At 42.7% G+C, this 12107-nt stretch overlaps 1 protein-coding gene across 1 annotated transcript; it reads left to right on the top strand.

Annotated features, from left to right (window-relative positions):
• The first annotated feature begins 934 nt into the window (after positions 1 to 934).
• Positions 935 to 12105, top strand: LOC106584400 (UBX domain-containing protein 6). Its single transcript, XM_014169675.3, has 11 exons — positions 935 to 1140; positions 2109 to 2266; positions 5583 to 5647; positions 5765 to 5887; positions 6068 to 6165; positions 7351 to 7426; positions 8082 to 8166; positions 8315 to 8534; positions 9214 to 9344; positions 10798 to 10946; positions 11062 to 12105. Exons 1-11 carry the CDS (start codon positions 1058 to 1060, stop codon positions 11185 to 11187), a joined length of 1314 nt encoding a protein of 437 aa, XP_014025150.1. The 5' UTR covers positions 935 to 1057; the 3' UTR covers positions 11188 to 12105.
• The last annotated feature ends 2 nt before the right edge of the window (positions 12106 to 12107 follow it).

Raw genomic sequence — 12107 nt, 5'->3', positions numbered from 1 at the left:
CAGAAGATGAATGTGCAAGTAGAGATACTGGGGTGCAAAGGAGCTAAATAAATAAATAAATAAATACAGTATGGGGATGAGGTAGTTGGATGGGCTATTTACAGATGGGCTATGTACAGGTGCAGTGATCTGTGAGCTGCTCTGACAGCTGGTGCTTAAAGCTAATGAGGGAGATATGAGTCTCCAGCTTCAGTGATTTTTGCAGTTTGTTCCAGTCATTGGCAGCAGAGAACTGTAAGGAAAGGCGGCCCACGGGGGAATTGGCTTTGGGGTGACCAGTGAGTGCACGGGTTGGTGCTGCTATGTTGACCAGTTAACTGACTTGCCTAGTCAAATAAAGGTTACAAAAATGTACTTACATTTCTCTAGTATAGGCTAGTTATTTTTTATTTATTTAACTAAGCAAATCAATTGAGAACAAATTCTTATTTACAATGACGGCCTACCCCGGCCAAACCTGGACGACGCTTCGCCAATTGTGCGTCGCCCTATGGGACTCCCGATCATCCCGGTTGTGATACAGCTCGGGATCGAACCAGAGATACAGTGCCTTAGACCACGTCGCCACTTGCGATATCGTAATGAACGATATCAGAAATGCTCACGATAGGTGTTCGGCCTCCAAATTATCGGTTTATTTTTCCAGTTCTAACACACGTTTAATTGAATGTTACACTGGTATTGGAGACCATTTAAAAATGTCTACCTCCATTTCATATAGGTTTAAAATAATAATCTAAAATGTTTACAAAATACGTTTTAATTTGTGCTAAGCCAGCCCTTAACACTAGTTAATTTATTTTATGATACTTATTTTTTGTCAATTATTAATTTCAGGATTAATGTATTTCATTGGAACACAGCATCCTGATTGTACATCCTCCAGACCACAAGAGGCTGATGTACACAATTTACCATTAATAAATGACACACCCGTTTCCGGTCCACTTCCTCCCTTGCATTTTGATGGCAACAATTTACTAAGCTTTCTCACGTCAGCGCACCTATTGACCTGTGCTGTATTCCCAGGCTATTTTACTGTGATAAACAGTAAACAATGAAGAAATTTTTCGAGGATATGAAGAAAGATTTAAAATTCAAGTCAGCTGGGCCAGGAAAGAAACTCACAGAAGACGCTAGGTAAACAAACTTTGCGAGCTAACGATAGCTGCTATACTGTTGTCAGTTCTTAGTTAATATAATTGACAGTTATATGGTATGTCTAATTCGTAGAGTTGCGTTCACCGAGCCTTGACCTCACCCGTGACTTGGATGGGCTCCGTTGTTTACGTTTCTAATGTTCAGGACAGGGTGAACCTAGTTCTCAAACTCCAGTCGGCATTCTGCCTTCTCCCTAGTTTCCCGAAAGTTTCAACGTTTAGAATGGTCAATAATCTCTTGCGATAAGGCTTTCGAAACATATGACCCTAATCTTTCGTCACCGACAAATAATCTTTCATATATATATATATATTCTTACTGTAGGAGTTTTACACATCCATACAGCTATGGGTGCCTCCATTCAAAGAAACTACACTTCCCGAGTTAAGCTTACACACAGGTGTCGGAGCACGCTAATTAGCACAGGTGGTCGCCTCTGGTCTTCCTTCGGTTTTCCGTTAACAAGCGATGTAACATGGAGATATGGCCGTGTGGGATCACTAACCATATCAAATGTTTATCAATTTAACCCAGCGATTCCCAAACTCAGTGCACGTTTTGGTTTTTGCCCTAACACTACACAGCTGATTCAAGTAATCAAAGCTTCATGATTAGTTGATTACTTGAATCAGCTGTGTAGTGTTAGGGCAAAAACCAAAACGTGCAGCGAGTTGGGAAACCCAGATTTGAACTTTTTAAGTTATTTCTTGCTTATATGAAAAATAAAGTCTTATGTTTACAAAACCGTACTGCAAGCCACAGGTGTTAACGTTCAGACTGAGCAAAGGGGCCCATATAGAAGACATCTTCGTCCAATGACTCTTTTGTCTAATGTAATAGAACAGAGTCATGATCAAAGACTAGGGTGCAACCCCTTGTGAGTGTAGATAGCTATATAACTTTATACATCACATCTTGCAGCCAAATGTTGAATGTGTCCTATGCAGCTCCAAGCCCCAAGTGGTGCAGAGCAGTGGCCCTGCCAAGCCCTGTTATGCTGCTCCTACTGAAGGAGCTCAGAAGGCAGGGGCTGCAGCCTTGGCCAGGATCGAGGGGCAGCCACGCCCCCGGGTACAAACCTCACAGGATGTCATCCGGCTCCAGGGTGAGCAAGGGTTTTATTTTATTTTTACTATTTTCTACAGTGTAGAATAATAGTGAAGACATCAAAACTATGAATAACACATATGGAATAATGTAGTAACCAAAAAAGTGATACACAAATGAAAATATATTTGAGATTCTTCAAAGCAGCCACCCTTTTCCTTGACAGTTTTGCACACTCTTGGCATTCTCTCAACCAGCTTCACCTGGAATGCTTTTCCAACATTCTTGAAGGAGTTTCCACATATGCTGAACACTTGTTGGCTACTTTTCTGTCACTCCGCGGTCCAACTTATCCCAAACCATCTCAATTTGGTTGAGGTCGGGGGATTGTGGCGGTCAGGTCATCTGATTCAGCACTCCATCACTCCTTCGTGAAATAGCCCTTACATAGCCGGGAGGGGTCATTGTCCTGTTGAAAAACAAATGATAGTCCCACTAAGCCCAAACCAGATGGGATGGCATATTGTTCCAGAATGCTGTGGTAGCCATGCTGTTAGTGTGCCTTGAATTCTAAATCACAGACGGTGTCACCAGCAAAGCACCCCCACACCATCACACCTCCTCCATGCTTTACGGTGGGAAATACACAAGCGGAGATCATCCGTTCACCCACAACGCGTCTCACAAAGACATGGCAGTTGGAACCAAAAATCTAAAATATGGACTCCAGACCAAAGGACCAATTTCCACCGGTCTAAAATCCATTGCTCATGTTTCTTGGCCCGAGCAAGTCTCTTCTTCTTCTACTTCTTCTTCTTATTATTATTTTTATTCCACTGTTATTTAACCAGGTAGGCCAGTCGAGAACAAGTTCTCATTTACAACTGCGACCTGGCCAAGATAAAGCAAAGCAGTGTGACACAAACAACGCAGTTACACATGGAATAAACAAAAGTACAGTCAATAACACAATAGAAAAAGTCTATATACAGTGTGTGCAAATTAAGTAAGATTAGGGAGGTAAGGCAATAAATAGGCCATAGTGGTGAAATAATTACAATATAGCAATTAAACTCTTGAGTGATAGATGTGCAGAAGATGAATGTGCAAGTAGCGATACTGGGGTTCAAAGGAGCAAAAAAACTATATGGGGATGGGTGGGCTATTTACAGATGGGCGGGCTATTTACAGATGGGCTATGTACAGGTGCAATGATCTGTAAGCTGCTCTGACAGCTGATGCTTAAAGTGAGTGAGGAAGATATGAGTCTCCAGCTTCAGTGATTTTTGCAGTTCATTCCAGTCATTGGCAGCAGAGAACTGTATGGAAAGGAGGCCCACGGAGGAGTTGGCTTTGGGGGTGATCAGTGAAATATACCTGCTGGAGCGCGTGCTGCTATGGTGACCAGTGAGCTGAGATAAGGCGGGGCTTTACATAGCAAAGACTTATAGATGACCTGGAGCCAGTGGGTTTGGCGACGAATATGAAGCGAGGGCCAGCCAACGAGAGCATACAGGTCGCAGTGGTGGGTAGCATATGGGGCTTTGTTGACATAACGGACGGCACTGTGATAGACTGCATTCAAATTGCTGAGTAGGGTGTTGGAAGGTATATTGTAAATTACATCGTCAAGGATCGGTAGGATAGTCAGTTTTACAAGGGTATGTTTGGCAGCATAAGTGAAGGATGCTTTGTTACGAAATAGGAAGCCGATTCTAGATTTAATTTTGGATTGGAGATGCTTAATGTGAGTCTGGAAGGAGCGTTTACAGTCTAACCAGACACCTAGGTATTTGTAGTTGTCCACATATTTTAAGTCAGAACCGTCCAGGTCCAGAGTAGTGATGCTAGAAGGGCGGGCAGGTGTGGGCAGCGATCGGCTGAAGAGAATGCATTTAGTTTTACTTGCATTTAAGAGCAGTTGGAGGCCACGGAAGGAGAGTTGTATGGCATTGAAGCTCGTCTGGAGGTTTGTTAACACAGTGTCCAAAGAAGGGCCAGAAGTATACAGAATGGTGTCGTCTGCGTAGAGGTGGATCAGAGAATCACCAGCAGCATGAGCGACATCATTGATGTATACAGAGAAGAGTCGGCCTGAGAATTGAACCCTGTGGCACCCCATAGACTGCCAGAGGTCCGGACAACAGGCCTTCCGATTTAACACACTGAACTCTATCAGAGAAGTAGTTGGTGAACCAGGTGAGGCAGTCATTTGAGAAACCAAGGTTGTTGAGTCTGCCGATAAGAATGCAGTGATTGACAGAGTCGAAAGCCTTGGCCAGGTCGATGAATACAGCTGCACAGTATTGTCTTTTGTCGATGGTGGTTATGATATTGTTTAAGACCTTGAGCGTGGCTGAGGTGCACCCATGACCAGCTCGGAAGCCAGATTGCATAGCGGACAAGGTACGGTGGGATACGAAATGGTCGGTGATCTGTTTGTTAACTTGGCTTTCGAAGACCTTAGAAAGGCAGGGTGTTCTTTAGTAGTGGTTTCTTTGCAGCAATTCAACCATGAAGGCCTGATTCAGTCTCCTCTGAACAGTTGATGTTGAGATGTGTCTGTTACTTGAACTCTGAGGCATTTATTTGGGCTGCAATTTCTGAGGCTGGTAACTCTAATGAACTTATCCTCTGCAGCAGAGGTAACTCTGGGTCTTCCATTCCTGTGGCGGTCCTCATGAGAGAGTTTCATCATAGCGCTTGATGGTTTTTGCGACTGCACTTGAAGAAACTTTCAAGGTTCTTAATGTTCCGTATTGACTGACCTTCATGTCTTAAAGTAATGATGGACTGTCATTTCTCTTTGCTTATTTGAGCTGTTCTTGCCATAATATGGGCCTGGTCTTTTACCAAATAGGGCTATCTTCTGTACCACCCCTACCTTGTCACAACACAACTGATTGATTCAAACGCATTAAGAAGGAAAGAAATTCCACAAATTAACTTTTAACAAGGAACACCCGTTAATTGAAATGCATTCCAGGTGACTACCCCATGAAGCTGGTTGAGAGAATGCCAAGCGTCTGCAAAGCTGTCAAGGCAAAGGGTGGCTACTTTGAAGAATCTCAAATATAAAATAGATTTAGATTTGTTTAACACATTTTTTGGGGGGTTACTACATGATTCCATATGTGTTATTTCATAGTTGTGGTGCCTTCACTATTCAACAATGTAGAAAATATAAAAATAAAGAAACTGAATGAGCAGGTGTTCTAAAACCTTTGACTGGTAGTGCATGCATCCAAGAATTGCTGCTTAATGACTGATGATGTTGTCAAGACTGTGCAGGTGTTTCACAACAGTAGTCAGAAATAAATAATCAGAAATAAAGAATTGGGTTGTGGGTAATGGTCTTTAATAATTTTTCACAGTGAAAAGAGAGCTTGAGGCAGAAGCTGCAGCAGTAGCTGAGAAGGAAAAGACAACAGCTGTTGAGGCAAGGAATACATTAAATCAATTAACTTTCCTTTACTGTTGCTCACAAAGAAATTATTTGTGCGACGACTGCCATTGAGTTGTCTCATTTATCGCTAGTATATGTAATCTTTTACAGGGCTCCAATGTTAAGGATTTGGCATTTCTCTCAGTAACAGGTGTGTATTTCACCTGCCCGCTTACTGGAGCCACCTTAACTAAGAGCGAGAGAGATGTGCACATTAAAGAGGCCATTTTCATGGTAGGTCCAGAAGTGATTCTCATTTTTAAAGTCGTATGATATCATGATAGCATAATTATCATGATCTGATTTTGATATGAAGTATTGATGTAAAAAATCTTAGCAGTAATTTGCCACAAACCATCCTTTTTGATTAGTATGGTCCTGACTACACATGATTAACCTCGTCTTGTCCAACAGCGGTTTGAAGAGGCTGCAGTGGAGGCTTCCATTATGATGGTTCATACCTTCAACAAGGACAGGGAGAAAGTCAAGGCTGCAGTGGACATCATAAGCAAGTGAGAAACATGGAGGGTGATGGAACTGTCCTATAATTAAGCAATAAGGCACGAGGGGGTGTGTTATAACCAATATACCACGGCTAAGGGCTGTTCTTATGCACGACCTAATGCGGAGTGCCTGGACACAGCCCTTAGCCGTGGTATATTGGCCATATATCACAAACCCCCGAGGTGCCATATTGCTATTATAAACTGGTTAAATTTTGTCATACCCGTGGTATACGGTCTAATATACCACGACTGTCAGCCAATCAGCATTCAGGGCTCGAACCACCCAGTTTAGAATGTGTGATATACACTCAGTGGCCAGTTTTTTTTTTTTTTTTTTTTTTTAGGTACACCCATCTAGTACTGGGTTGGTCCCCCCCTTTGCCTCCAGAACAACCTGAATTCTTCGGGGCATGGAAACGTTGCTCAGTTGGTATCAAGGGACCTAATGTGTGCCAGGAAAACATTCTCCACACCATTACACCACCACCAGCCTATACCGTTGACATCAGGCAGGATGGGGCCACGGACTCATGCTACTTATGACAAATCCTGACTCTGCAATCAGCATGATGCAACAGGAACCGGGATCCGTCGGACCAGGCAACGTTTATACACTCCTCAATTGTCCAGTGTTGGTGATCGCATCCCCACTGGTGCCACTTCTTCTTGTTTTTAGCTGATAAGGAGTTGAACCCAGTGTGGTTGTCTGCTGCAGTAGCCAATCCATGACAAGGACTGACAAGTTGTGCATCCTAGATGTCGTTCTGCACACCACTGTTGTACTACGCTGTTATTTGCCTGTTTGTGGCCCGCCTGTTAGCTTGCACAATTATTTCCATGCTCCTTTGACCTTTCATCAACAAGCTGTTTTTGCCCACAGGATTGCTGCTGACTGGATGTTTATTTTTTTTTCGCACCATTCTCTGTAAACCCTAGACAATGTATGTGAAAAGCCCAGGAGGCCATCCATTTTTGAGATACAGGATCTGGCGCGCCTGGCAATGACGTTCATATCACACACAGTTTCTTTATATAGCAGGCCACGCGACTTACTGTCTTTAGGAGCGAACCATTTGTGTGAACGGGGTGGTGTACCGAATAAACTGGCCACTGAGTGTACATTGTCACATTGACAAGAATTCACGCAAAGAGTGTCTTGACACCCCATAATTTTTTTCCCGATCTTGTCAGGTACATTGAAAACATCTGTAAGAACCCGACAGAGGAGAAGTACAGGAAGATCAAACTCAGCAACAAGGTGTTCCAGGTATATTTGAGCAGTGGTGTAAAAATTACGTAGTTTTTTTAAATCTGTACTTTACTAATATTTTTTTACAACTATTACATTACTACATTCCTAAAGAAAAGATTGTACTTTTTCTCCATACATTTTCCCTGTCAACCAAAAGTACTTGTTACATTTTGAATGCTTAGCGGGACAGGACAATTGTCATTCATGCACTTATCAAGAGAACATGTGGTCATCCCTACTGCCTCTGGTCTGGCGGACTCACTAAACGCATGCATTTTTTGTAAATAAAGTCCAAGTGTAGGATTGTGCTATTCGTAAATGTAAAAAAACAAGAAAATGGTGGTCTGCTTTGGAATTTTAAATTATTTATACTTTTATTTTTGGTACTTAAGTATATTTTAGCAATTACATTTACTTTTGATACTTAAATATATTTAAAACCAAATACTTTTAGACTTTTACTGAAGTAGTATTTTACTGGGTGACTTTCACTTTTACTTTAGTCATTTTCTATTAAGGTACAGTAGCTGTACTTTTACTCAAGTATGAGACTTGGGTACTTTTTCCCACCACTGTATTTGAGACATGTGGAGGGTAATGTGAGACTCAATGTTTTCTGTCGATGTGGTCCATTCACTGGTCTCTCCCTGTCTGATCTCTCTCTCCGTAGGAAAAGGTAAAGACTGTGGAGGGTAGTCGGGAGTTCTTGGAAGCTATGGGCTTTCAGAGCATCATGCTGGATGTGGAAGGACATGGTAAACCCATTCAAATGCAGTCTATACTTCCTATTGTCTGTGTGGCCTAGTATGCTTCTGCAGAGGCGTACTGTACTATAGGGGGTACCAGGGGTAAGTGGTTGGATTGCATTTGGGAATTGATTAGCTGATTGTCTTCCTTTCCCAGAGGAGAGTGAGGAGTTCCTGGTGCTGATGGAGCATAACCCAGAATCCCTGGAGGTGATGAAGGAGAGTAGGGACCGGCTGCAGAGGGGAGAGCCAGTCAGAGCCCAGCTGGACCGCCAGCCCCAGGCCTTCAGACCCTCCCCCAACGCCATGCACTTTGAACTTCCCTCAGAGTTCTACAACCTCACTGCAGAAGAGCTCAAGAGGGAGCAGAAGCAAAAGTATGGACTCATACTTTAAAGCTGCAATATGTAATTTTTGGGCAACCTGGCCAAATTCACATAGAAATGTGTGTTATAGATCTGTCATTCCCATTGAAAGCAAGTCTAAGAAACGGTAGACCTGTTCTATGTGCGCTATTTCTTTGCTGTGGCAGGGGTTATGGAAGCTGTAGGTAGGCACTGTGATTTGAGCTATTCGATTGGCCAGCGCAGTATGCTCATTCGATTTAGCCACAGCTCTCCCGGTCTGCCAGGTCGGCAAGTTTGTCTTTTCAGACGAATGGAATGGTTGAAAATGACAACACTTTGTGAATCAACCAACCGCGCAACATGAAGAAAAAAAGGAACACAACCTTTATCTTTAGCATTTCTACAGAAATGTTTGGTGATTGACCACTTGGTCACAATCGACCAGTTGGTGACCACTGCTCTACACTATACTTGTTTAGTCACATAAACAGAAATGATTCAAACTATTAGAATTTTAGCAACCAGGAAATGGCAGAGTGATTTCTGCATCGTGCATCTTTAAGAGATGAATTTATTGTATAAAATGATTATTGTATTAGTGTTAGTAGGGTTCACTTGGTTAGTGCACATGACGTGTATTCTTGTTGGGGGGGTTTTTCCAGTTATGACGTGTGTTAAGGTGCATTCTTGGTGGTTGTGTGATATTCAGGAACGAGGTGGTGGACAAAAACGCTATGCTGCGTACCAAGGCCATGCGGGAGAGAGAGGAGCAGAGGGAGAGGAGGAAGTACAATTACACCCTGCTGAGAGTACGACTGCCTGATGGAAACATACTGCAGGGTCTGTATCTGCCAACAAACACCTACTTTAATGTGATAAGCAGATGTATAAACAAGATATGAGCAAAGATGCTCGTTGACCTGGATAGTCATTTGTATGTATATTTGGCAGTAGCCTCTCAATTTGATTGCAGTGTTGAAGTCTGTCTCAACATACAGTTGAAGTCGGAAGTTTACATATACTTAGGTTGAAGTCATTAACTTGTTTTTCAACCACTCTACATTTCTTGTTAACAAACTATAGTTTTGGCTAGTCGGTTAGGACATCTACTTTGTGCATAACACAAGTCATTTTTCCAACAATTGTTTACAGATTATTTCACTTATAATTCACTGTATCACAATTCCAGTGGGTCAGACGTTTACATACACTAAGTTGACTGTGCCTTTAAACAGCTTGGAAAATTCCAGAAAATGATGTCATGGCTTTAGAAGCTTCTGATAGGCTAATTGACATCATTTGAGTCAATTGGAGGTGTACCTGTGGAAGTATTTCAAGGCCGACCTTCAAACTCAGTGCCTCTTTGCTTGACATCATGGGAAAATCAAAAGAAATCACAGAAAAAAATTGTAGACCTACACAAGTCTGGTTCATCCTTGAGAGCAATTTCCAAACGCCTGAAGGTACCACGTTCATCTGTACAAACAATAGTACGCAAGTATAAACAGGAGGAAAAAGGGGAATGCTTGCAAGCCGAAGAACACCATCCCAACCGTGAAGCATGGGGGTGGCCGCATCATGTTGGGTGGGTGTGTTGGTGCAGGAGGGACTGGTGCACTTAACAAATTAGAATGCATCATGAGGAACAAAAATTGTGTGGATATATTGAAGCAACATCTCAAGACATCCGTCAGGAAGTTCAAGCTTGGTCGCAAATGGGTCTTCCAAATGCACAATGACCCCAAGCATACTTCCAAAGTTGTCGTCAAAATGGCTTAAGGACAACAAAGTCAAGGTATTGGAGTGGCCATCAAAGCCCTGACCTCAATCCCATAGAGAATTTGTGGGCAGAGCTGAAAATGCGTGTGCGAGCAAGGAGGCCTACAAACCTGACTCCGTTACACCAGCTCTGTCAGGAGGAATGGGCCAAAATTCACCCAACTTAGTGGGAAGCTTGTGGAAGGCTACCCAAAACATTTGACCCAAGTTAAACAATTTAAAGGCAATGCTACCAAATACTAATTGAGTGTATGTAAACTTCTGACCCACTGGGAATGTGATGAAAGAAGTAAAAGCTGAAATAAATAATTCTCTCTGCAATTATTCTGACATTTCACATTCTTAAAATAAAGTGGTGATCCTAACTGACCTAAGACAGGGAATTTTTACTAGGTTTAAATGTCAGAAATTGTGAAAAACTATCTTACATCTTCTTATAGTTGTATCCTCTTGTTACCTTTACTCAACTTGTATTGGCTGGCTAATGGCTCTTATCACACATTATGCCCTTCAGGCACTTTCCTGGCATGGGACAAGGTGTCTGTGCTCTTCCAGTTTGTGCGGGACTCCCTGGTGGATGGCTGGCAGCCCTTTGAACTGGTGGCGCCTGGAGGACACAAACTCCAGGAGGACCAAGAGGTGGCCCTGAATGAATGTAGCCTGGTAAGCAGAGACGCACAGTATTGTCACAAATGTAAATGTCAGGCAAAATAAACAATTCCATCCATTTACTTTTGTTGTACAAAGGGAAGGTTCTGACTGTCTGTCTCTCTTGGAGGTCCCTGCGGTTCTTCTGATGTTTTCCTGGGATGCTGCAGTGCAAGCGGACATTGCGGCTGGCGGTGGAAAGAGCCCTGCACTCCTCAAGCCAGAGCTACTGGAGAATATTCAGACACTTAGCTGAGCAGAAGCTGTGCTTGTCCCTGGGTCTCCTACCCCTCCCAGGTTGGAGATGACACCTTCATCCCCAAACCACATTTAAGGCTGTAGAAATAACTACTAATCCATTAAAGGACAAGAGATGGGGAGGGGGAAGAGACAAACGCCATACAGTGTTTCTTGTATTGTACCCTGAATATAGGATGAGGACTGTGAAATGGCTCCCTTACACCTACGGTTAGGCAATCAGTCACCTTAGCATGGTATGAGACCCCATTCTGCTCTGCTCCAACATAAATCCTGCTTTTACAACAAATTCAGATATACAGTTCTAGCTTTGTGTGAGTGGTGGACCACACTGCTTGTCTAGTGGTTAGGATTCAGTAGCTGTTTTTTGTGAGCCAGACCAGCTGTGGACTACAATGTATGATAGTTATTGGTTAAGCCATTTTATTTAAGATGGAGCCTGTAATATTGTATTTGAGATTAGCAGCAGCAAACATGTCAAATTATACCTTAAGTGAAGGTTACTGGACAGAGCTGATGTTAGAAGCTCCCTTTGAATAGGAGGGCAAAAGGGTTTTGTCAAAGCAGTTACTACTTGGCTAATTTCATCAGATTTCTCTAAATTGTCAGCAACATGGAAATCTGTTTGATAGTGGCGGTTTCTTTTGTACTGTATGTAATCAACACTTGAGACCAACAATGAACTGAGGTTTGTCCCCGTGCTGGCTGGGATGACAATCTACCTCTCCTCACAGCATCTGTGTAACCTGCGCACAGGCAGCCATAACTTCCCCAATGTTTCAGTTCAGACATGAACAGCAACACTAGTCATCTCATCACAGCTTGTCTCTGATCTATGTACCAAGATGTAAATGTTTTCCGAACCTTGTTTAGGAATCACTTAAATGAAGGTAATGCTCTAAGTATCAAAGCTGAATC

Source organism: Salmo salar, chromosome 23 (genome assembly GCF_965601325.2).
Source record: "Salmo salar chromosome 23, fSalSal1, whole genome shotgun sequence".
NCBI lineage: Eukaryota > Metazoa > Chordata > Actinopteri > Salmoniformes > Salmonidae > Salmo > Salmo salar.
This window is presented reverse-complemented; position numbering and strand designations above follow the sequence as displayed.